Raw genomic sequence first — 26595 nt, 5'->3', positions numbered from 1 at the left:
AGTTTCTCACTGCAATACTGATAAAGATACCAAAAGCTGTTAATTTCCTTCAAAATACAATGCATTAATTTCAATTACAAAATCCCACATGTGCAAGAAAGCGCAACGTAAAGTCCTACAAGAATAAACAGAAATATGAAATCCATTTAATTTTATTGAAAAGTCCTTTATGAAACAGTTCCTGAAAGTCAACAGAAGCCTAATATAAATTCACATTAAAGCTATCACACTCAATAGGCACTGTAACAGTAATTTTATCACTAGTAAGTGGAAAAAGTTTTTATAAGGAAAAGGCTAGGCTATTTAACAGACTTTTTTGCCATTTATCCACTAGTTCTTAAGCCCTTCCTTGTAAGTAACACACATTTGTTTTTCAGACCAAGGGAAAGGAAAAGGGGAACTCCTTTACCATATTACACTGTAACATCAACTACTTTTGAAGAAACTAAAAGCATCTACCAGGGATACTTGGAGCTACCACCAGTGAAACATCTACCTGCACTCTACTCTCCCCTGTACTAACTCATACATAAAGTATTTAGGGATTATTCTCAGTTGTTTTATGTCGTGTCTTAAAAACACAGGGCAAACATGATCCTTGTTACTGATTTGAAAGCTTGGGACAGCAGATTGTCCTTGTACTCTTGCCACTTTCCCAAAATGAGAAGAATTACAAAATTTGCAGCCAGCTAGGATAATTTAGGTTTATTACATTAATACTTACAACAGGACAAGCAGCTTCAGCTTCTTCCACTTCTTCTGCTATTTCCTCATCTGAGTATTCATCGGAGACAGTATCAGCATCAGAGAGATCCGTAATTTGAACATCGGGGTGATCCAACAACCAGCCAACTAAGGCTTCCACTCCTAACACAGAAAACAAACTCAAGTTTGTCTCCAAGGGATTCCCTGGAATTCTTAAGATTGTATCCAGAAAGAGGGTAACAACTGCTCCCTCATAAGTACTGTTTTAATCAGCTTGCAACTCTTCTTCTCCTTCTAATATCATTAATTTTACTAAATAAAATACCTGGTAATCCAGAAGCACTTCCAGAGGCTCCCGACAGAGATTTTAGTGCAAACTCTATGTTTTTCCTAGGAAATCCCATTTCCATAAGTTGAACTACAATGGGGAGGGGCGGAATTGGAGACTGCTTGCGTTTCTTCACTTTTGTGGGTCGGATATGTTGCACTGTGATGGGTGTTGTAGCTTCACTAGAGCTGCAGTCTTCAAACAGTGGAGTTGAAGGATGTGTAGACTCTACAGCCAGATACTGGCACACTGCCAAAGCAGCAGCCTAAAGGAGAACAAATAAATCAGTGCAAGCAAAACAAGCATATTTAGTATGTTTGTGTGTGCATACATGCATGAACGAAATTAAATGTTATTTGCCAAAAAGGGTTCAGTGTCACTTCTTTTTTAAACCTATCGTTTAGTAAATTTCAACGGGAATGTGAATTATAAGGAGTTATTTCTTAGGTTACTTAGCAGAAAACACAAGACTCTACCTCAAGCTCCTGTTTGTCAAATATGGCTTTCACAGGTGATGGTTGTGTAGCAGCTGACAAAAGTTGCTGCAAAAGGATCATGGGAGGCTGAGGTCCTTCAGGAGACATATCTCCTATGTCGGGAGAGGCAACTGCTCCATCCTCTTAAAGCAAAAACATTATTTTAACCAAAACCACGTAACACAAGTCAATCAGGAGACTTATTCTAGGGCTTACTGGTTGGTCAAACATGATTCTTCACGTACTTCTTCACCAGATATACAATGCATTTAAGATTAAGCCATATGTACCACAATCTCCATACAAAAAATGCAAGTAAGAAATTTATAGATAAACAATAAATTTACTAAAATACACCTAAGACACATCTAACAGAAACTACACAGTGGACAGTGAATCTGCACAAGTGTCTTTTGAGTCCACCTTATTCCCAGTAAGACTAGTAGTAAGAGGTACTTCCAGGATAAACCACTTGATATAGACAACCAACAGTTTCAGTGATACCAGAACCATGGTGCATGCATTCTGGATTGAGTCATTTCCCCTATAATACACCTCTTGGGAAGGGCTCCTTATTCATTGTCCCTTCAAAACAGGATACTTTTATTGAATCAACTTGCTCACAATTCTGAAGCTTTCATATTTAATTCTGTATTCCTGTTGGCATAAACATTCATGTTTCCTAAATCTTTACTGTGACTATCACACGAAAATGTGTGATAGTCACAGTAAGATTTAAACAATAATAAAATGGCTAATAGTCCTTGCATACATATGCTGTTCTGGTTAAAAAAAAAAAGTGTTAGAGGGTTTTCTCCCCCCTTAAAAATTATGGTAAGGAGTAATACCATGTTCCATTCCTTAAAAAACCCTGTAGATTCTGTTGACTTAAAATCTGGCAATTGACAAAATATCCCACAGAAATATCCATATAAGACAAATATATTACTATACTTAAAGATATTTCATGCTTCACAAATACCCAAGGAATTAATACATACTCCAAAGGCATTGATAGTTCTCCTGAAAGCTGACACAGTTACTGTATTTATTTTTATATGTAGAATGCATGTGGAATAAATAATTCAAACTGTTAGAACTACAACTCCTTAAACTCCTTTAATATTATGCTTAAGAAATTGTATTTCTATACTTGTTTCACTGGAAACAGCAAGACATTTGAATTAAAATCAATAGCCAATTTTAACTTTTGAAACAGAAAAATAAAACCACTGCAAAAACTATGAAGTATTTTAAAATTACTTACAAAGCTTACTAACTATAGAAGACCTACAAATTTAGTGAACTCCACTATTTTCAGCTTCAAACACTTGACGTACTTCGTTTTCAAAACTTAAGCTAAAAAGTCAAAATCTTTTTAAAACAGAAGCTTAAAATATTAATGGATTTTAATTTTTAGTCTTTAGAGGGCAAACTGAATTTCTACTGTGCAACTGCCACTAGCAAGGGTTATAGTCACATACTCTATCTACCACCTAAACAGATAGCAGCACAGTCAGGTTGCATTTCAGAATACCTGCAGGATTTAATGCACACTCCTGAACAGCTGGCTGAGATAAGATCTGCCTTAGTGTATCCTGGTGAGAAAGCAGAGCTCGTCCTGCTTTCAGTATGTACAGCTTTAACTGCTGGCACCGCAGTAGATCCAGATCAACTTGACCTATCAGAAATATTAAACAGCCATTAGTGCTAGAAATCTCTTGTATTAGAGAAGATTATCATTCACACAACCTCAGCACAAACATCAGTTTACATCTTAACTCACTGTGTACTGACAGTATAAGTCAGTTTAAACAGCACACGGACCAAAAGTCCACACACATTGTATGACCCATGATATCAAAAATACTGCCTTCCTACTTTTCACACCCTGGACAATCATACAGCTGATTTATAACACAGTAAGTGCAGTTAAGATGTTACTCAGATCCAGTATTTTAAACAACTCAATACAGTAAGATCAGCCCCAAACCTTATTTACGTTTTCCCATCAAAGTTAAACATATTTCACTTACAGTGCAGAGCAATTCCCCTCCTAGCTAAACTTGTCTATTGAGTGTCTATTACTCAATGTTGAATAAGAAAGCATGTAAGGTTCTGGTGACCCTTTTCCTTATGTATGTTTGCTGTTACCAGCATTTTTCCCAGAGCATATCCATCTACTTCCAAAGAAAACAAACAGCAAAAAGCCCCCAACTGTACCTGAAAGACCTTGATTGGGAGACTTCATTCTTTGTTTTTCTATTTTACTTCCAGCCAGATTTACTAGTTGAGCCCAAGTGGATAGCATAGGTTCAGTGAAAGGCAAGTTGTTCACATTAAAAGCCACAACTGGAAGCTAGACAGTGGGGGAAGAACCAGACAAACAAACAAACAAAAAAACCAGGTAAGTATTTTCCTAAAATCTCACAAAATCGTTAAAAAGTTTCAATAGTTCTTAACTGCAGAAGAGGAAAAGTAGCATTCATCTTACTGCTCTTGACCAGGAACAACTAGAGAGGATTTCTATTCCCTACACAGCTGCTAAGCCTGTATTTGTACCACACAATTGCAGGTCTACTTGGTGAAAAAGCAGGAGAGTCAGAACAAGAAAGAACTCCAGTCTCTGAAGCAGACTAAGCACTTGGCCTGTGCTTTCACTGAAGTCGTATCAACCAAATCAAGATTCAGCTGAAAATACCCAAGACTTTCTACATTAGTTAGCAAATCAAGTTAAACAGAAAGCTCCTCTTATCTAAGAGCTATACATCACATTACAATGACTTGGGATTTTGCTTCAGCTTAAGTCCCTCTTCCTTTCACCTCTGTAAATAAGGATGGGATTTAAAGGTCCTACAAAGGTTTGCATGAGGACCATCTTAGATGTGCATTCAGAGCATTGTATGTGTTCAATGGCAATGTATTTAGCCAGTGAAGAGCAAGTATTTTCTTTGGCCCATACTAGAGTTTCAAACCTTGCCAGTATTAAAGCCTTAATAAACCAAACTTACTGGTTTCAGTTGATTCAGAGGGCACACTCTACATGTTCGCATGTCGTAGAACTGCACAGTGATTTTCCCTTTTGGGGTGATGCGTGTCACTGTGCCTTCTCCAAATTCATCATGAACTACTTGTCCACCCAGTCTCAAGCGACTGTCTATGCCACCAATCACCGCCAAGACTGCCATCAGAGCTCCCACCTCTGGATTCTCAGTGTCAGGGAAGTAGTCATCCAACACAGCCTAACAATGAACAATAAAATTTAACTGTAGGGAGAAAACATATACTTCTATCTGCTTTAAAATACAAAGTTAATCACACATATTTCAACTTAAAAATTACAATACAAATACATATAAAAATAGAAAAATGGTTTCAATATTAAGCTTAATATTGTTTACAAAGATTTAGCATTTATAATTTCAAAATAAATATTGCTATAAAAATGAGCTTATTTTAAAACGTGGAAACTACCCCTTCTGACTGTTTTCCTGCAAAGATGTGGGTGATGGAGGTTAGCTGAGAGTTGATGTACTTGTTTATGAGTCCATTCCACTGGCTGAGCGAATGCAGCGTCCTCAGCAGTGCCACTATCTCTTCTGCTAAAGTACTACTATGAGTGGCAGTGAGAGATGCTTGGGGCCTGGCCTTTCTCCTCCTCAGAGTAGATTCTGGAAAGACAAAGCAGTGGCACAACAGCTGTGAGTTTAATGCACACATCTCCCATACATAAAAATAAGCCACTGAGGGAAAATTCCTCTACCTCTGAGCAGTGGGATATCTGAAGAACAAGTACTAAGCAGGCTCCCTAAAAATCCAAACAGTTTTTCCACAAGAAATTTCATGTCTCTTGACCTTTCATTTTTATCCCAGGATGGAAGTACTGCTTTCAGTAAATGCACAGCAAGGATCTAAAAAGAGAACAAAATCAGTGTTATTCTAGTCTATGTCAACAAATACTAAAGAAACTCTCTAACATATTTAGTACAGAAGAATGACATTTTTAAAGTTAGCTTTCTTTTGTAGTTCTTTCTACAATGCTGATTTCTTTCTGGCTGTCGAAATTACAGAGCTACTGATCTTCACTTTGCTAAGGGATATTTTAAAAGAAGTTGTGACGGTTCAGAGTCAGTAACAATTTTACTGGCACATTATATTAATGAACCCAATCTCTTCAATACTTAGGACATGAGACACAGACACACAGAGAAACAATGCAAATGACTAAAACAAATAGGAAAAATAAGAATACAGAATGGGAAAGTTTGTTCAGCTTGCAGACTCGGAAATTAGTACTAAGATGTATTTTGGAATGAAAGTTTCCAAGTGTTCTGCAAAGAAGCTGTAACAGTTAAAATTCATGAGATATAAAGCTGAATGGTGGAAGGCAGGCAACAGCAGCCACAGTGACACTCAAAAGCAGCCACTGTGAAACCAGGGCCTCCAACACAGAAGGAACAGGCTGGCATCTCTGAACCCAGACACTCAGTGCAGGACTGACAAGGAACAGGGGAAGGTGCAGCACTGTAGTATCAAAGAGCAGAGGGGGTTGCATATTTTGAGTAGGAGCATTCCAGGTTTTGAGCTTCCTCATCTTCTACCCGGAAGACCAATAGAAGTGACTAACAGCAAAGACAACTCTCCTCTTGCAAACTTCTGCCAATAGCATGTCTTTATAGAACTTCAAGGTCTCATCTTTTTGTTGTTCTTAAGTTAGGTGCTGGTACATGAGGAATGGTCATTTCTCTCGAGTATTCCCTGAACAGCACAGATGACTCTGCTGCACTAAGTCCTGGATGATGACAGAAGTCTCAACATATTAAAAACACTGACAAGAATTTATTGGAAGATCACATAAAAATGAACAGGCCTTCATGATACAAGGCTTTAGTTAAAAAATGCTAATGGCTTATCAAGGAAAAGAGTAAGATGATTTTTTGACCCCCAAGCCTTAAAATTTGGCAGAGTTATTCTATAATAAAGTTGCTTTTCAGTCTCATGGAAACAGCACTACCAAGATGCTAAGTAACACAAAAAGAAGAAAAAAAAAAAAAAAAAAAAGAAAAAAATTAAAAGAAAGGAAGAAATAAGAAAAGGGGAAAGATGACAAGAGAAACACGATACCAAAACAAGATGCAAAGATGTAGCTTCTTTAGAGACTGTAATTAAAATAATATTAACAGTTTCCTATGGAAGGAGGGACAGTAGACAATACATAATTCAGTAACTATAAATGAAATTTGACTTTTTCCTAACCATTTACTTGTTATTCTTTCATTTATTCAACTTATAGGAAACAGTTTATGGGAGTTTCTGGAGCACATTTTTGGAACACTGTTCTGACCTTTCTTTCAACAGAACAAGGGAGTCTATAGTACCCTGAAGGCTCAAAATTCAAGAGATGCATATTTAAAACAGTAAATCCTAAATATAAAGAAAATGTTATCTTTTTTCCAACTAACTAAAAAGTGATTTATGGACATTTCCCAGCTGTTTTGTAAAATACACTTTTTTCTTTAAGACAATTGAAGTCTATTAATTCTATTGCCTATTGAAGTAATTTGGAAATACACACATTACCTGTCTCTGTAGTGAAGCAGCAGTGAAAGATTCATGCCCCTCAACAATTTTCATTAGCAAAGTTATCCACTGAGATGTACTAAGAGTGCTGCACATCTGAGGCATGAGTGCTATGCTTCGAATGAATCCCAACGTGCACCAACTCCTATGCTGTTCTTTATAAACTAATTTATTTGGCAAGGAAGCTAAAAACAAAAAGACATATACATGTAACAGTTGACTTTTCCACCAGCTACGTAGTTCTCTATATACTACATGGGACTTTTTTGGACAAATCAGAACACTGATCTATTTCACTGTCTTTACATGAACTATTAATTTCAATTTTAGAGCTTGTAATGAATTTTATTAAATATGCCTTTAAAACAATTCTTATCATTACACTGTTTCCTCATTTCAAAGTATTTAACAGCATTACTTCTGAAAATTACAAAAAAGCTACAAAAAGGAGTATGACACACCCAGTCATACTGTTGTTGCCAAACACAAAAAGGCTGCTAATAAATTAATTGTCTAAGTCAACAATGCACATCTCATGCATTTCTTCTCCTTTTACTGTTTACGTTCTAAGAATGCACAGGATCACTTCTATTGCCTTTAAAAAACAAGGTTTTAAAAGCTCTGAAAATGCATATTCTAGCCTTTGCCCTTAAAAGGATTAAAAACTACTAACAAAATATTTACAAACTCACAAGACAACAAAGCACAAAACAGAAGCACACAGCTCAGTCAGACTGCTTCTATGTAATATACCTGATTTATCTATTGTTCCACTCTCCACAAGCATACGGAGTAGACCACACAAAGTCCGAGTAGCATCACTTTGCATGACTTCAGCATGGACACCAGCAGAGAGACACAGTGTCTGCAACAGGTTCACAGTACTTGTCAGCATCATGGAAGTAGGGTGGAGATTCCTTTCAACTTGTTCTCCTTCTGAAGGAAGACACAAAAGGCAAAGGAATACATTAATACCGAGTTATTTTATTTCACAGAGGTTCTGAGACAAACATGATGTGAACAATTTGTTAAAAATATTTTCTCGGAGATGACCTGACACTAAGAAGATTCCTTATTTCCAACTCCAAGAGCAAAATATAAACCAGGTATTTTGCACATATACTTTCAAGTTTTTCTCTAGCAGTACACAGCTGTTGCCAAGAACAGGGAAGCACTCGGACTCAATGTATAATTAGGCCATATAAAAATCCCACTTCAGGGTGGTATTAACACCTGTTAAAATGTATACCTCTTGGTATCTGTAAATGAAACTATTTCAACTGAATAATACTGTTTTCTCTGACCCATGAATACACAACAAATGTGACACCATCTTGTCTATCTTCCTTTCTCATTCTAAAGTTGTATTAAGAAAGATTCTGGTCAGAATTGTACACCTATTAAATGACTCTTCTTTGATGAGGCACTTGTTCCTGTAAAAGAAACTGTTTTATATTACAAGATACCAATTTTAAAATTCAACTAAAACTGTGCCTCCACTTTTATGAATTTTTTTTTTTTTTTTTACCAGAATCATCCTCAGTGTCTGAATCCTCTGTTGTGGGCTGCGTTGCAGGTGGTGGCTCAGCTAGTTTGAGATCATATTTTCCCTCCTTTCCCATTCTGTAAGAGTTTGTACTTCCAGTGTCCCACTGCACTCTAATCCAGCCATCTTCTCCCAGTTCTCCAATCACACGACCCAAACCTGGTGTGGGTCCATCCTGACAGAAGAGAGAGGTTCAAGTGACACAATCAACAACACTAATTCATACCCAAAGTTCAAAAAATAAAAATGCAACTGCTCTTTTTTGCTGCTAACCTAATGATAGGTAGTAAATATTCAACAATGTTTCAAAAATCAAGCATAAAGTTAGAGAGCATTTCACAAATTTCAAAAGAATCACCCCAGTAAGCTACATATTTAGACATTCATGGCTAGATCTCTTTTACTATGTCTTACATAAGTAGCAGTTATGTCCTACATAACTGGAAATGTATAATATTGTAGAAAATGAATTATCCAATTTCCTGTTAAATGGTAAATTACCACAGTCTCACTAAAAGAGAATTTTAAACATCTCCAAAAATAAAGCTAAAGAAATAATTAATGTATTTTATGTTAATTCTCCAAGTCTTTCGTGGTAAATAGTCAGAATTGCACAGCATTGCTGTAAGAGAGTGAAGGATTGATAAAGCTGGTTGTGAAAAACAGGAGCTGGGCCTCTTGCTTATCTTGCACCTGGCTCCAGCACAACTGAGTGATGTCTGGAGTGAAGCAGAGCTCTCATGCACCGATGTCGTTTCAGTGAGGCACAGAAGGGCACCTGGGCCTCTGTGTGAGCCAACAGCCACAATCCCTTCACCGTGAAAAACAAGCCTTGTTATAAATCCAGTTTATTCAGGAGATAAGAATGCATACAAAGACCCTCTGATGAAGATCAGACAGCCCCTACTGCTGCCTCAGCACATGGAGGAGGACCAAAGTGTTGATTCCACCTCTTTCATCAACTGTAAATTCTGACAAAAGGTAACCAAGACCCTCATTAAGCCCCACTAACATATTAACTTAGGCACCCGTCAGGAAGCAGACGAAGGAAAACATAGGATGTGTAATAATGCACATATGGCCAAAGTCACCAAACCCCACCTAAAACATGATTGTTCCATCCCACTGGAACAGGCCAAAATTTATAGTATAAAATAGTGGCTTCAGGGGCAGAAATGGCTGGAAGGGGAAAACTCTGTCTGCTCAAGATCTATTCACAGACTATATCTCTCTTCTTTTCCCAAAGAGAAGCCTTTATGTAAGCTTTGCAACGCCAACAGCACACCAGGCAGTATTAATTTACATACACACCTATACATATGTGTATGTATATATGTGTATGTATACTGCTATAGTGCTATTAGATCTCTTACTATACTTTCTGTCACAACACATACTAACACCCAGTAATTAGTGCACTCATCACCAGCAATCCTGAGCCTGCTTTTCTGGTGCTTCAAATAACCACACTATTTGTGCTTCTGTGCTTGTGCAAGTTCCCCTCCAAACTCAACCAGACTTACAATGTTAAACTGGGCTACAATAAGAAATTAAGCCCAGCTGCAACCAGCCCCCCTATGATCTCTGAAGACCGACTGGAACGCAACATTTATTTTCTGTTAAATTCCCATACCCTTAATTCAACATTTTTGGAATGTAAAATTCCCTTGATTGACCAGAAACTTCACAGACAGTCCACCGAATAGGGACTTTAGATAATAACACACCCAAAATCTGTATGAAAAGTCGTACCTGATCACCCCATTTCCAGTCTACCCCTCTCACCACTCTGGTACCAATTTTCATCATGGCTGCCAGCTCTGGTCCAGAAACAGGGAGCTGAACAGGTGTAGTTTCCTTTCTTGACTCTTCTAGGACCGTGGCAGAAGCCCCATGAGAAGAGGCAATCATATCTTCTTCAACATTATCAGAACTCGGTCCTAACAAGGAAAAAATATGAAAAAAATTAAATCCAACTACAAGTTTTTGATATGTACCTTTGTCACATGTAAACTTTCAGGCACAAACTTTGTAATATAAAAGCAGTAAGAAACAGGAAAGCTGACTGAACAGGTGATAAGTCAAATGACCTTTAAGAAAACTAGGATGTAATGGTTTTGAATGCACAGGAATTGAAATACTTAATTTTGAATAAAAAAACAAATGACAATTAAGAGACATTAATAATGATGACTCAATTGGCTAAATGGTTCTACAAACAGAATTTTTTTGAAAAACTTTCTGTGTGCACTCCAGTTAAACACAAGTTACAGGAACAGATGTTTGCTATTATCTAAGAAAACCAAGAGAGAAAAACCATGGCAATTTGAATCATAGCAAAACACACCAGAGAACTTCCTATAACAGAACAAAGAAAGCTTCAAGCTTAAATATGCAGACTGAAAACATTTTTAATACATAGAAAAAATGAAATGGAGATTAGAGAGTAGACAGTTTTTATTGTTTTCATTTTAAATTTTCCATTTTTTATTTATTTGTAACAGTTCCACCAAAACTACACATCAATTGAAATTTTAGCAAAGGATGGCTGAAGCAAACACTTAATAGAAAAAAATCATGACTGGAAAAAAGCTGCAATCAAATTAACTTCCTTCTCAACCATGCTTACAGATGTGTTTTTTGTATCGGGCTAAAATAGCATTAAGCATTATCATTAAGCAGCAAAGTAATTCTGTAATTTGGGTACACCAACAGGTAAAAAATACAGGAGACTTGTAAAGCAAATGCTTTCTTCTGAGTAAGAAAGAAGAACTGTACCTATCAGCCGCAGTGTGGTTTGTGTCAAGGCCAGCATGCCAGAATTGAGGAGCAGGCTCAAGGTATTCGCACCATGCTGCAGCGTCAACATGTTCAGCATGACCAGCAGAAAACGCGCTTGTGGAATAGTTCCAAGACTTGGTCCTGCTGGATTCTCATTAGTAATTGTTTGAAGAGGAACAGGCTGCAGACCTAGTCCGATTGTAATACAAATAACAAAGTCAGCTGACATTTGGGAGCTACAATAGAAGAGGTTACAGATTTGTTTGATTGATGGTTTAAAATATTTTTTATTCCCTGCTCAGCTCTGAGAACTTACAAGCTGAAGTTCCAAGAAACCGATTCTAATTTGTATTTTAATGCTAAAATGTTACTAATGAGTAATCAACCACCTGTTGCTGGGAAATCAGCAACATACTAAAACACAGAAGCAAGTTAATAGGGGGTCAAGGTGGGAAGGCTGGAATGACACACAGAGTAATTCTCAATACAAAACAAGGGAACAGATTTCAACATCCCAATTATTGGGAACTTTAAAAAAAATAGCAACAACATTAACGTAAAACAGTTTTCTCTACAGACAACAGCAACAAGATGAGACTCACCTAGTTCTTTAAATTTTGCATTAGCATCTAGCAAGATGTTCCGGACATTCTGAATAGCCCATGCATACAACTTTCCAAAAGTTACTTCCAGCAGCATTCTGTTAAATGGCGGAATCAGATCGACATCCTTCAAGCAGTCAGTAAGAGGCTCCCTTCAGGGAAAAACAACAACAACAACAACAAAGTAAGTACTGTTTTCTTATTGAAGAATTGTGGAAGCAAAAGCAACAAGAAGTTTTACCCTATATTGGCTCCTTCTGGAATAAGCCTCTGCCATCCACAGAACATAGCATACTGCACAGATGGGAGCAAAAAATTTTTAGCTGACAATTTCAGAATAGTATCTATTCCCTCCAGACGAACTTCTGCTCTTTCCAACTGTCAAAGACAAAAAACCAAATTGTCACACTTATGTAAATGGCTAATAATTGTCATAATTATGTAAAGGTCCCATTTCCATTCATTTTACCTGTTTTAATAAACATTTTCTCATTTTTTCTACATCCACCGGCTCTTCTTTAAGTGCAAATTCAACAATGGTGTTAAGGAGGGCAGACTGTGGATACAAGCCCTGAACATTTTGCTTCAGCCATTTGTATTTGTGGACACCTGTAACTGTACTCAAAATTGGCTGCCACTTATCCTGCAAAAGAAGAAGGTAGCATGTTAAAACTTTTTAAACAATTTTAAATTATTGAAAATATAAGTTATTTCATGCAAAACAATTTCCAAATTTAAAACACTAGGGGGGTGGAAATAAAAACCTTTTCAAAGTCAGAAAAGAGTTTAGTATTTTTTAACTCATCTTTTTTACTATTGCTACATAAAATTTCAAATGCGTTAATGATCAAAGAAAGAGGAAGTAACCCATCATAACATTTTATTTTGAAGCTTTATCTAAGATTATCAATAATTTAAAAATCAGAAAAGGTATCTTTACATATGCTAAATGCATAGTACAAGCTTATTTTTTAAAATTATACCAGGCTTCACTGAAACAACATGTCACACTTAATTACACTTCCCAAACACCATTATCAGAACATTAAATGTCAAGCTACTGCAATAATGCTTTAACTCATACTTTTTTCTCTTGTTATTTTTATTCACAAGGTTGATTCAAAATCTGATAACTTACCTTGGGTGATTTGATTGGTATGGGCTTTTTATCTATAGGGACAGGACTGTGAGGTACCACACAAGATTCTTCTAAATCACTCTCTTCATTTCCAATTTTGGATTCCTCTACATCAGCAGATTCAGATTTTTTTGGCACTATAAACAAAAAAGTATTATTCTTTCATGCAGTCTGATTAGATTTTACAGCATCACATTTTTAGGTTTGCATGATAACCTAAGCACACAGAATACTTAAGAACTGTCTGTAATAAAATGGAAATGTATTCTTGGTGAACTCTATGTCCAACTATTACCAAATTAACTCTGGTATTACTAGCAATATCCTTTTCTCTTTAAGGACAAACTTGAAAAGCACTTCAGAGTCTGTTCACCACATTAATTTATTTCCAGTTAAACCATTTTTTGACTACACTTTAATAAAACATGATTTCTAAAAAGATGTCACTTCCAGTGAAGTGTTACTAAAACAAATTCAGAGGGTCTAATACTGAAGGATCATTTTTAATCCACTGGAACACGAAGAAACATGCCTCAACTACCCTTGACACTGTTGTTTTCCAGCTCTTGCTGTAGGATCTGACATGCAACCACTGGTTTAGAAAACTTCATGAAAATGCAGCAGAAAGCAAATGGCTTTGATGCTTTATCTAAGGAGAGCCTTGTCAAATAGCAGCAAACCTTGAAATAAGATGGATTTTCATTGTTTCAAAGAGAATACAACATTAATGCTGCTTTACCTCTTTTTTTCCTTTTTTCTCTAATAATTTTCTGAGCTACCCTTCGCCATCGGGGCAAGGAACTAAGAAGTTTAAACTTGGACATTATAGAGAGATCATTGCAAACCGCAGGACGTAGTTCATTGAATAAGAATCTCAAGCGCTCAATGACAGGAGCACAAACTTCCTTGTAAGAACGCCCTTGTTCCTGATGGGTCTAGGAAAGACATAGAAAGATGAAATTATTGTATAATACACAAGAAAATGAACAATATATAGCTTTTTAACAAAACACTTCAAATGAAAATTATCTTAACATCAGCAGCTAAGGGGCTTACCTTAATAAGTGAGCATTTTGCTTGGTAGACAACACGGCACACATCCACTACAGATTTTGGTAAGGTTTTGTGCTTTACCTGGTCAACTCCAAGGGTACCAGGATGAACAAGAGACAGTGCTACATGACCTTAATGGAAAAAGACAATCTTTCAATATGCATTTCCAAAATCATCCATAGCAGAATTTAAACTGACCTAAACAAACACACCACACGCCTACCTACCCAAATCTTCATGCTTCAGAAGACAGCATAGTAACAGGCGTCCTACTTCTTCCACAGGATGCTCAGGAGGGAATGTGATTGGTGTTGTTAAGTGACACTGTTTACAGTATCGCTCTATTTGACACAAGAAATCCTAAGAAAACACACAATAGCCTCTGTTTAACTTCAGTTTTAAAATACAGTGAAAGGACTCAAAATACTACAGGCAGCATTTAAATAACGCTGAGCAATCTCCACAATCTGAACTAACATTCCTGAGGTACAACACGGAGTATGTGCAATTTAACACACAGCAACTACAACCCAATGCTGCAAATATGCTACAGCCTTCTTCCTGTACAAAAAGCAACATGGCTCAAGGAAAAAGCTACTTCTGCTTTTATCTCTTCATGAGATAGTCAGGTCACCTAACACAATTTTCAGTTGTCTTCTCATTAATCATTATTCATCATTATCGCTATTCCCAAAGACTTATTTGGGATTCTCTTCATAAAGGAGCTGAACTCAGAGGGCTAGGAAAATCTGAAGATATTACAGAAGATACTGATCAATGTAAACCATAGGGTTTTTCAGAACATCCACAATTCTAATCACGTGAAACTTGAACCTCAAGCCCCAAAGGAACTTTAAGACAAAAGCATACTGAAACAAAATACATTTGCAGCTTGACAGGGAAAACTCTCTCTTAGTTCAACTGGAGGTGAGCAGGATCTCTCAATGCTACTGAAAGTTGACATGAGAAGTAAAGCATTACTAATTTTTTGGTAAGAATATTCAAATTTTTAGTTCTCCCACTCAAAAATTCTAAAAATAGTAAAGAAAAAATGTACTGTTGTGCTATCAAGTGAAATATACACATTTTATCCATCAGTAGTACTCAACCATTCCTTTCACAAAAAGTAATTCTGAAATAACTTTTTCAATTGTTTTGCTATAACTTGTGGAGAATTTTCACCACCACTATCACCCCTCAGAAACATTTTTTGTGCACAGAACTACTGAGGGCCTACCTTCACAGTGTGATCCTGAATATTATTATCCGCAATAGCTTGGAGAAAGGGTTGTGAATGGTCACTCAAAGTTAATCGATGTGCATATAGTTTTGATTTATTTGGGGTAGTGTTACCAGGTGAACTGCAATGGTCTTCATCTTTTTCCTCATTGTAACTGTAATGAATCTGACTAGTTTGCAAGCCTCCAGAAAAGATCGATGACTTCAACCATTCTAAAGTAAAGAAAACATGAGTGAGTATTCTGATCAAAGACTAAGCTATCAAGACTCAATTTCCTGTAATAAAATGCATTCACAGCTTCAACAAGATTTAGCAAATCTTTCATTTGCTGAAACTTTTTCACAGGCAAAACAAAAGGGTTCTGCAACTGAGAAACAATTAAGTAGCAGGGCAGCCATCATCTGTTTAGAGATACAGGGGGCCTTAGCAATTTTTCTGCTATTAATATTGAATTATACCTTCTATTGACCAAACCAAGACACCCAATAAGAAAACTTCCAATACCACATGATCCAGGCACTCAACTGACCACAAATTGGTGAGATAGGAGACTGTGTAGCATCGTTTTCTCTTCTATTTTATGTTGCATATTACAAAATTCTGAATTCAACTGCTCAAAATTATCTAACCCCTATTTAAATCTTGCTAAATTATTGGGATCTTGATGAGTGTGGTAGTTAAGGTTAAGAATGAAGAACTCCTGCAGAAGATCAAGACTAACAAAGTGCTAAATTTTCAGCAATTTATTCATCCTTTGTCTTTTTCTTGCATGCTTTGACAAGTATTTATCACTTTTTAAAGCTCAAAATGACGTCCTGCTTACTGGCACATTCAATTTCCAGAGGAGAAAGTGGTGTGCTCATTGCCAGGTAGGAAGCATGCAGTCCAAGGAGAAGACCCAAATTCCTCTCTGTGTCTATCAGAGGTGATGACAAAGTACTGAGATCTGGCGTTGTAATCACTTCCTGGTCAGGCTGCACAAAAGAAACAGCAATTGTAAGCTAGAATTGAGCTCCAACAAGAATTCCAAGAGCAAAGTAATGCTTTACTTTAGAAAACATTTACCCACGAGTAACATTTTTACCTCTATATACTGGCCAACACAGAAGGCGTGCATTGATTCCCGTGTGTCCTCAAATTGCAAAGCAGCTTCCAAAGCAACAACTGGGTCCTCACCAGCAAACTGAGCTAATGAAAGAATGATGTAGTCAATACAGTATCTAAAAATGTGGTAATTCCACCTAGTTTTGAAACAAAAGCAGTTTGTGTCTGTAAGTCAGATGAAAATTCTCACCAAGTATGCTACTGCCAGTTAAAGACTGGGTTTGAAAGTCCTTTATATCATACACTTTCCCATCAATCACTGTCCAAAATCCTCCGTCTTTGTTGTGGTTCTCTAGATCAGCCTTACGTATAAGTGTCACCTCCTCATTATTTCTGCAACTCTGGCCAGTAAAAAATGAACCTATTCATATAAAACAGAAAAGAGAATTTTTCAACAAAATATCAGAAAGTAAGGGGTTTTTTCTGAACATTCTTTTAATAGTTGACTAGTCAAATTTTTCACTTCTATTCAAAGGCTGCTTTTTTTTTACATGCTCAAAAGTAATAATGGCTATTAATATGTTCCTGTCCACATATTATGCAATTCAATTATCTGTATACTGTGTTCTTTTATGCACTGATCTCTAATGTCACCTAGCATTGCCCAGCTATATGGCTGTTTTGTGTGGAGGTGGAGCAGAACAATCAGGTTTCTGGCAAATCACTGCTCTAATCGCTTCTTCCTCCAAATTACTTTTGTTTTATTACTCAGTTGCCTGCAAGGAATTTGCTGTATATTTAATTTCATCCTAATTCAGATTTTTTTTAATATAAAAGACTCTTCTCTTTTGACCACAGACACAGCTCATATTACAAAGTACCCTGAGAAAATAAAAATTCCTTATTTCAAAGCTTTCACATTACTCATCCTTTGTGTTACAGACAGAGTTTAGTAACAAAATGCCTAGATGTACTACACAGGTTTTCACTGCAACTTTTCACAGTCAAAATGTGAAATGATGTGAACTACTTCTTGAAAAAGCTGCATTTGTACTCTGCTTAATCCTACCTCTATATCTAACTTCCTTAAGAACGTACTGACAGAAATAAATAGTGCCATATAAATTGGTTAATAAAACTTTGTACTGTGAAGTAGAATTCTCCTCCTGAGAGTAGTTCATGAACAGTCACCACTCTTGTACAGCTACTTTATAAAAGCAGTCCAAATGCTACTAAGTACGTACCCATTATTCCTGGCCATGCTAAATCCTCATTGTCATCCCGCTCCTTTCCAGGGGCTAAGTGGTTAAATCTGTCTAGATGTTCCAGCAAGCCAGCTAACAGAGGGATAGCACCAGCTTCCTGCATTAATCCAGCATTTTTACTGAGGAGTAGCACTATAGAAACCACCAGTTCTGGAAGAAGAATGCCTGAAACAAAAAACACAGAAGATACTCACATTTAGTTCAAGTTCTACATTCATTGCATTGCAGAAGTAAATCACCATTAATATATTCTGCCTTTGACTAGTGTTGAGTACAAAGCACTTGTCTTCCTCATTGAATTTTCCCTCCTTCTCTCCCATTAACCAAAATATTAAACTGACTCCTTTGTAGACATTTAGAACTTTCAAGAATGTCTTAAAATTCTGTGGAAGGGGAAGAAAGGAGGACAACAAGTAAAAACCTACCCGTTAAATCTCCATCCACAACACGAGATACTTCTGCAAAATGCCTATGACTAGTACAAGCAATGCTGGTTGCCACAGGAAGTATATCACCAATGTGCGTGCACAGAAGAGCAGTGTATTTCTTCAGTAAAGAACCAACACCTAAGAGGTCAGGACCTGTATAAAAATAGAGGAAGAGCACAGAGGACCACCACATAGTCATATTTAAGACACAGACTTCGAAAGCTGACAAACTATTCTGAAATTATGCCACTCAATATCAGCACTAATTTAAGAAATCACATAGTTTTAAAAATTTAGAAAAGTTTATTCTCCAGATCCTATTACCTAACAAAAAAAAAAAACATTAACTTACAGAAAACAATGTAAATAAACTACTTTCAAACACTGTTCAGACAAATTCAGCAAATAGGCTGACAAATGAGACAAGAAGATAAATTGAAATAAGAAAATGCTATCCTGTAGAAGTTATTACAGGAATACTTGGGGAGGGGTCAGAAGTTGTTTGCTTTTATTTTTAAAACCACTACTTACTGTATGTGTTAGGGACTTGGCCAACACAATCTGCTGGGTAAAGTTTGCTAACAAGCAGACGCTGAAAACGGAGCAACAGGTCCAGAGAAGCAGATCTCTCCTTGCTATAAAGTTCTTGGTCCATGCAGGAAGAAATGCGACGAGCAACATCTTTTAGTTTGGCTATTGTCTGTGAAGCGATGTTCCTAAGTGGTATAAAAGTACCACAGAGTACTTAAGGGGAGCTCAGAATGAAGACAGTCCACAGTTCATGGGTTAAGATTTTGCAAAATTTTGCAGAAATATATGCAAAGTTTCTATGTAGAACTTCCACTCCTTTGGACCGTGGAACTCAAAAAGGCAATGGTTTTGTGGCTACATTTTGGTTAACAGGATTTGTAAAATACCTCAAGTTTGTGTTTTGTAGCGAGTGATGACAAAAATCACAATCTGACAATCTTCACTGAGAGGCTGCAGTGAAAGTCATGACACTGCATAGCTCAAAACAGTTTCACTATTGATTAAATTACATGGTTGCCATCACAATTAAGTGAAAAAGTGCAATAAATTTCTTGGTAAACTCATAATTACTTCCTGCTTTACATGCTATATGTTAAGTAATCCTGTAGCTCCTCTGGCTGATATAAAGCAGCTTTGTTCTCAGCACCCTAATTGGTCATGCATTCACAATTCTCAGTTAAGAATTTAAAATTCAGGTTTCTTTCCTGCTTACAGTCTCCATGAGACAATTCTAAATAAACAGGACAAAATATTCAGTTCTAAACAAATTTCTGGTGATTCTCACACTTTTTAAGGACAGTCTTTTAAACATTTGTCCTATATTTGGTACAAAAACTTTCAGATACTTCTTCCAGAGAAGTATCAAAATCCATAAAAGCAAGGCAGTCTTTCTAAAATTGGGTAATTAAGTATAGAACATTGCTCCTCAGCAAACATAACATAGCAGAACCACAGATAAGCTAGGAGAATGTTCAATATTTTGAATTCTGAGGAGCTAAAAATGCTAGAAGACTTTATTTGCTAACCAAAACTACCATCCTTTAGCTGACTAGTTCACAGAACATCTAAATACATCTCTACAAAAGTAAAAGACAAATTCAAAGCAATTACCTCAGTAACTGCTGAATTAACTGAACTAATGGTAAACTTTGTTTTCCTGCAGATTCATAGATTCCAGTGTTAATAAGGTCTTTGTCCAATGGAGTTCTGCTCCTATGAAGTGTTGATGCATTTGCCTCTTGTTCATCAATTTCTTTTTCTTTCTGTGCTTCTTTTTTTGCTTCAATATCCTAAAAAAGTAAATGAAGTTAAAGAAAACACACAAACCTCCACTATGATTATGAAACATTTTGTTAACAAGTATTCACAGTAACAAGATCAAGTTACTTTTACCTATGGCAAAAATGAAACAGTTGCTACCAGACAAAATGTCTATTGTATATTCTGTAACAACCACATGGGCACACTTTTTAATAAACAATTATAATACGAAAAGAAAGGCGAAGAGAGGGATGAAGGTGGTGAAGGTAAAAAAGAGTAGAGAAATTCCACAAAACCATGGTGGACACATGCCAGTAGCTGCCGCTGCACACTTCACAACTGAAGGCACATTTACTCTGTGTTTATAAAAGCAACAAATCCAGTGCCCCAAGGAGAACCTGAACTGCAGAGCTGATGAACCATACCTGAATTTCTGCAGTAATAGCAGCGTTCAGTGCAGACTCTAAGCCTCCATCAGCCATCAAGCTGCCCACCAAGAGGTCAATCATGAATCTACGTCCTGGGCTGACATTCATTTCATTTCCTGAAACTACGAATGGAAGAAGCTAGTAATGAAGTCAAAAAGTGAGGCTTAAACAAGCAGGCTTCACTTTGAGGACCAACCTGCACTGGGTAGGAGCGCTGAGAGCGCCCTGGCGCGCTCCTCCGCCGTCGGCAGCAGCACAGACCAGCCGCTCTGCAGCACCGCCTGAGCCGCCGACTGCACTGTGTTAAGAACCCCAGCATTGCTTGCCAATGTTACCACTGTCTGCTTCAGGCTGTTGAGCAGGATACTGCCCAAACCCAAGCCAAGGCATTCTGGATCCACCTGATGACTAATGGCAGCATGAAGCTGAAAAAAAAAAGAAAAGGCAAATTTTAATTAACAAGTGGTATGAACTTGGTGGGAATGGGGGGGAAGTCGATCCTGGAGCAAGTGAGTAAGTTCAGTGACCAAGATACAAACTTTTACCTGCAAATCTGTAAAATTAAAGGGAAATTCTGGCTTGCCTACATACTGAATTTAAACCAATACTCAAAGATTACAAATGGTAGCTATAAGCCCCGAAGTTCTGCAGTAAACCTAAAAAATAACCTATATTGTTTCTGCCTCACTACATCACGCTAGAAAAAATAGCACATTTTCAGTGACTGTCAGACACCAATTAAAGAGATCATTCACTTTTAAAAATGCTATTTAAAGTCCATAAAAATGCTCAAAATCTGAGTGAGTATACAAGGCTTAGTCCATTTAGGTATTGTTTTTATAGTTCATTCTTAATGAAACCCAGAAGCTGCCAAGAAGGAAAAAAAAAAACAACACTAGATGACAAATTATAAAATGATAGTATAGTTCTTTCACTTTCTAAAGCCAATAAAAGTGTTTTAAGGCACATTAAAGGTTACTGTTTCCATCCAAGCAGTTTAGTGAAAACATTCAGCTCAATGACTGCTCAAAGTGTAGGAAATCGGAGGTACCTGAAGTCTTAAAAGGTTTAATGTTGCCACAGCCATACACTCCTTTTCCTGAGGGGGGGGCCAGTCAGAGGATCCATCCATTCCCTCAGTTACTTGTCTCAGTAACAGATCCAGCTGCTCAAATGTCATAGGGCAAACATCCACCACAAAAGGTACCCGCAAGCCTACTGACCATTCTGAACACGATGACCAAGCAAAACTCTATAAATGGAAACAATACACAAAGTTCCACAGTCAGTTATTTTCTAAATATGACACTGATTACAGATAGGAGTGTAAAGCTAAATCTGCCCTCAAACAGCAATAGTTCATGTGGAAATAATACCAGCACAACCGTGGAAGAGAATGCTCTACTTGCATCCTTGTAAACATACATAAAACCCTACGGATCCAGAACTCTCCCATCACATTTTCCAGTGTGTTGTCATACCCAGTCCAGATACCTTACTATTTGTGCCCCAGGAAACAACATGCTGACAACTCCTCCATTGCTGTACCACACAAAACAAAACAAGTAAATAGCTACTTCTCAGAATATCCAAGAGAGGGAAAGCTAATCACCCCTTTTCAGCAGAACAACTGCACAAGACTTTTTTTTTTTTTCCAAAGCCTTCATTTACTCAGAATAAGAATACAAAACGTCATGCAAGCACAGAAAGAAGGACCAGAACTAGAATACAGAACTAACCTCAGTGAAAGGTAAAAAACAAATCATTCAAAAATAAAACCTACCTGAGCAGGTCCACAAGCAATTCCAACAATATGCTTTGTGTCTAATCCCGGGAGAGCTGCGGGCTCTGGTTTAGTGATACGCAAAGTATCAAAATGCTGACACTGATCATTGCTTCCCCAGCTGTGCACTTCACTATCTTCAGTCAGTGCTAAACAATGGGTAGATCCAGCTGCCACATCTATCACTTTCTTCCCTGATAGGAAAGTTAGATATGGAAAATATAACTTGGATATTACAATCATTGACAGAAAAATAGCAGAGATAAGGAAAACCATGCTAATTACAACCACGCTTAACTAGGAACATATTATGGATGTCATAGAGTCTCATTTTTGCCTCAGTAGTGGCTTGGAAGAGTACAGCAAAGCAAAAACCAAGAGACAGGTAAGTATGAAAGTTTACAAGTTAAAAAAAATCTTCTACTTTGTGTCCCTTCTACATAGAAACCTTTTTGGGAAAGATTTTTTAAAAGATCTCCCCATCTATGATGAGAGACTGTAAAGTTATTTGTAGTCATTAGCTCAGTAGTTGTTCTCATTTAGATCATTCAACATATATGAATAATAATTTAAAGGAAAGACAGAGCAATAAAAAATGTTTCTTCCTCATCTTCTCCTACAGAACCTCAGGTTTCTCACAAATGGAAGATGTAATTTTCACTCTGTTATGAACTAGTCAAAAGGCAAACACAACTTTAATGACACTATTTGTTGTCTGTTATTTTCATTTATTCCATTCACCTGCCTTAATCTAATAATATATTTTATATATACTTATTTGCATGACAATGCAAACATACATGCTTTAAATAAGCATTTCTGTGGACCTAATAAAAGAAAAGCAATAAGAATAATGAGAACACAAGACATGCAGCATTTAAAGCAGTCATAACATAGTGTCTTTAAGTCTGCTAAAATCTTGTAGGTATAAATGCAGAAGTGACAGGAAATGCACATTATTACCTTTTTCAGTGCTACCAGCATAAAATATGACACAGTACATGGTATCATCACTCTTAAAGTTGAGTTCATTTGTGTCCCATAAAAAACTCCAACAGCAGTAAAAGGAACTTTGGAATATTTCCAGCTCTGATAATTACCTTTCAAGCCTTCCAGCAGTTTGGGATATCGAACATGCTCTTCCGTCCCATGCCCAAGTCTCTGATTGTCGCCTTTTCCCCAGGTGTAGACCTGGCCATCTTTGGTTAAAGCAATAGAAAACTGACTCCCACAGCGTACTTTCACAACGTCCAGATCTTGAAGTTTTTCTATCAGCTTGGGAGTTTTGCAACCATCACTGCCTCCTCTTCCCAGTTTTCCATAGTCTCCATCACCCCAAGACCACACCTGGCCTTTACATCAGGAGAAAGAAAAAGAATAATTGCACTGCTTTTTCATGTAATTAACTCATCTGTTTTAACAAGTAAGTTCTTAAAAACCCGAGATTCTATAACAAGCACAAATTTTAAATTTTATTTTAAGAAAAGTAGTTCCAAATTAATTACTAATTGTTTGTGACAATAAGAAAGAATAATATTTGAAAAGCTTTCATGCTGACAAAACTGAACATAAGTGCAACATAGAACACGCCCTGAAAATCTGTTAGTGTATGGAAAGTCCTTCTTAAAAATATATGAAGCACAGGATTTACTGTAAATCAAGAAAATTAAAAACTGGTTTCTTTTATTATTTATAAGAACTTACAAAATGTTTTCCACATCAAATGGCCAAACTGCCTGTGAAGCCTATTTCAATTTTCAGTTTATATCATTCAAGCATTTCTCAAAATGAAATTAAATCACCACATCTATCATGTTCTTTTGAAATACACTACTAAATCTAAGTCCTGATGTAGGAACTTAGAAACAGCCAAGTCATTCTGCATCTGCAGTAAATAAAATTATAGTTCAAGAATGATAAACCCATGCATGTACAAACAGAAAGTTTTGCTTTACATTCCGATGCATTTGTGTTCCCTGCTTGCATAAGCTAGTCCCTAAGTACTCTGATAAGCAATGGAAGCATGCAAGGCAGAGACCAAGAGAAAAAAAAAAAATGGATAAAATCTGGGTTTCCATTTCCTGCATGAGCAAACATTTGTTTTTAAATAATGCACATCATATTAACCAGCCGTATTTCAAAGGAACAATTAGCTTCCAAGAACTATCTGCTTTCTAAGAGATGACTTTAGGGCTTAACCTCACACAATGAAATGCAGGTTTTGAATCTATCTCATCCTAGGCACCTTGGTCAGAGACGTTGGAAAGATGAACTTCCATGCAGTTTCTCTTTGACAGTTCCAAAGGGTTAACAGAGACAGCTCTCCTACTCTGAATTCTGGCTCTTGTGACAACATGAGATATTTGCACTTATACAGTAATGAATAAAATTTAGACACATGCACATATATGTATTATTTTGTGTGTCCATTACAAACTTACATGAAATATATACACCATAAATCAATATATTTGCATATTCATAAGGAACATACTGCATATCTATGCATGGAAACACCTCTGCAATATTATATGCAAAATGTATAAATGTACATATTTAATTCCCCAGAAGGAATTTCAGCTTCAAATTCTTACAGAATTCAAGCCACTAGAAATAAGCATATCTGCAGTATAAACATCTTCAGAGTAAAAGGAAGGGAAGGTAAGCTTACTTAAAACTTTTAAGTTTTGTTTACTACTAACCATTTTCAGTAACTGCAAGAGTCTGAGCATCTCCACTCCCACACGACACATCAATAACTTTGAGTCCTTTCAGCCCCGTGACCAGCATTGGGATGGTCTGATCTTCACTGGAACCTTCAAAACAAAGTAGTTCTGTGAGAAGAAAAGCCCAGAAGGCCTGACAGGTTCTTTTGTTTGGTTTTTTTTGCTTGTTTGCTTTTGGATGTTTTGCTATGTGGGTGTAGGTCAGTGCTGGTTAGTTTTGTTTTTAGATTTGAGTGTCATGACTAAGCTCCCATAGGGTTTCTGAGATATCCAACAAGGATTTAACCCATGAAATAGTCTTAGCTTCACAAGGAAAGGAACAGAGAACACCGCAGATTTTATTTCTCCACCCAATTGCTTACTTCCAGATAACTCATAGGAATTTAGTGGGTTTGAGACAACCCCTCCCGTAATTATTTCAATTCACATGAAGCCACAGAAGGTTCTCAAATCAGCTTTAGGTGGGATGAAAGATCATTTGTGACAGGCACTAAACAATTCTTTAATAACTTATTTGAAGATATCAACTAACTCACCATGACCAAGCCTGCCATAGTTTCCTCGTCCCCATGTATACAGCTCCCCCTCAGCAGTAATGGCTGCACTATAGGTGCTTCCACACGCAATATGAACCACATGTTTCCCAGCTTGCTTCCCAGATAAAGCAGATATCATCTTCGGTTCCTCCAGAGGGCTATTTAAAGAGAAGGTGACATATTTCACAAAAGGTGATTTGATGAGTAGTTGATAAAAGGTGTGACATGCTCATCATAATTGCTGCAATTCTACCTGCAAGCCTTATTATCAGTCTGAAGTAACAAAATATAAATAGAGCTACAAGCCAAAATCAAGTTCAAATTGTTCAACAACATAGAAACCACTGAAGGAGTATCTAACAACTGCAACTTCTGTTTCCAACTTAGTTCATGCAATGTTTTAAAAAAAATTTGTCTGTTGTTAAAAATTCTACCTTTAATTACTGTATCTGAACAATTAATTTCATGACACTGATAACCCCTGTGTAGTCTCTCTTTTACTTCAGAGGGAATTCTGTACTGGGGGAAGACACTTAAAATCTCTAAAATGTATTGATGTACACCCCCTATGCAGTACTGTTGTAGAAGACTGCTTCTACACAAAAGCAGGACAATAATGTACGGGAAAAATGGAATAATGTATAACATGACTGCATAAAAAATTATGACCCCGCTCCAACATGTGACTCAACACTACAGAGAAAATGTGTTCTGGATTCATAAAACCATAATAAAAGGCCTACTTACAGTGCTCACTGATACACCCTCTACCTACAAGTATTTCAGAAAGCAGCATTAACAGAGAGCTGGGAATATTCCAGACAGAGAAAACACACAGGGAGAATGCAACCTCTGTTCAGTAACAGAGCCAAATGTCAAATGCTGAACATTGCTTATATACACAACAAAATAATTTTTACAATGAATTCAGAACACTTGCAAATAAATGTTATGATTATTTTTAATACATACACTGTATCCCCATGACCTAGTCTTCCACCATCTCCACAACCCCAAGAGAAAACTTCACCATTTGCTGACAAAGCCAGATAGTGGTGCCCATCTGAATGTGCTGCTATCTTCACAATATTTCTGGAAGCTAGACTCTGCACCAGCTGTGGTCCCTGCAAATGAAACAAAAGCAA

The 26595-nt window shown here is 36.9% G+C and overlaps 1 protein-coding gene across 4 annotated transcripts in view; it reads right to left on the bottom strand.

The window, feature by feature from the left end:
- Window positions 1-26595, bottom strand: part of HERC2 (HECT and RLD domain containing E3 ubiquitin protein ligase 2) — a 104919-nt gene that overhangs the window by 44434 nt on the left and 33890 nt on the right. For all 4 annotated transcript variants that reach the window (XM_082278858.1, XM_082278860.1, XM_082278859.1 and 1 more), the window contains 36 exons: window positions 26423-26574; window positions 25451-25608; window positions 24891-25004; window positions 23289-23540; window positions 22189-22382; window positions 21457-21657; window positions 20602-20830; window positions 20403-20527; window positions 19828-20006; window positions 18718-18902; window positions 18184-18339; window positions 17738-17923; window positions 16744-16914; window positions 16534-16637; window positions 16273-16423; window positions 15447-15661; window positions 14437-14569; window positions 14213-14340; window positions 13896-14091; window positions 13157-13293; window positions 12488-12661; window positions 12260-12396; window positions 12019-12170; window positions 11414-11605; window positions 10388-10575; window positions 8618-8810; window positions 7843-8025; window positions 7090-7274; window positions 5273-5420; window positions 4984-5180; window positions 4521-4751; window positions 3733-3868; window positions 3047-3190; window positions 1510-1652; window positions 1031-1298; window positions 725-867 (listed from right to left, as the gene is read on the bottom strand). In XM_082278858.1, coding sequence (XP_082134984.1) covers window positions 725-867; window positions 1031-1298; window positions 1510-1652; window positions 3047-3190; window positions 3733-3868; window positions 4521-4751; window positions 4984-5180; window positions 5273-5420; window positions 7090-7274; window positions 7843-8025; window positions 8618-8810; window positions 10388-10575; window positions 11414-11605; window positions 12019-12170; window positions 12260-12396; window positions 12488-12661; window positions 13157-13293; window positions 13896-14091; window positions 14213-14340; window positions 14437-14569; window positions 15447-15661; window positions 16273-16423; window positions 16534-16637; window positions 16744-16914; window positions 17738-17923; window positions 18184-18339; window positions 18718-18902; window positions 19828-20006; window positions 20403-20527; window positions 20602-20830; window positions 21457-21657; window positions 22189-22382; window positions 23289-23540; window positions 24891-25004; window positions 25451-25608; window positions 26423-26574 — 6180 coding nt within the window. The remainder of the gene's footprint in view (window positions 1-724; window positions 868-1030; window positions 1299-1509; window positions 1653-3046; window positions 3191-3732; window positions 3869-4520; window positions 4752-4983; window positions 5181-5272; window positions 5421-7089; window positions 7275-7842; window positions 8026-8617; window positions 8811-10387; window positions 10576-11413; window positions 11606-12018; window positions 12171-12259; window positions 12397-12487; window positions 12662-13156; window positions 13294-13895; window positions 14092-14212; window positions 14341-14436; window positions 14570-15446; window positions 15662-16272; window positions 16424-16533; window positions 16638-16743; window positions 16915-17737; window positions 17924-18183; window positions 18340-18717; window positions 18903-19827; window positions 20007-20402; window positions 20528-20601; window positions 20831-21456; window positions 21658-22188; window positions 22383-23288; window positions 23541-24890; window positions 25005-25450; window positions 25609-26422; window positions 26575-26595) is intronic.

This window comes from Coloeus monedula (genome assembly GCF_965178545.1).
Source record: "Coloeus monedula genome assembly, chromosome: 3".
NCBI lineage: Eukaryota > Metazoa > Chordata > Aves > Passeriformes > Corvidae > Coloeus > Coloeus monedula.
The sequence above is the reverse complement of the archived record's forward strand: the minus strand, read 5'-3'. Positions and strand labels throughout refer to the sequence as shown.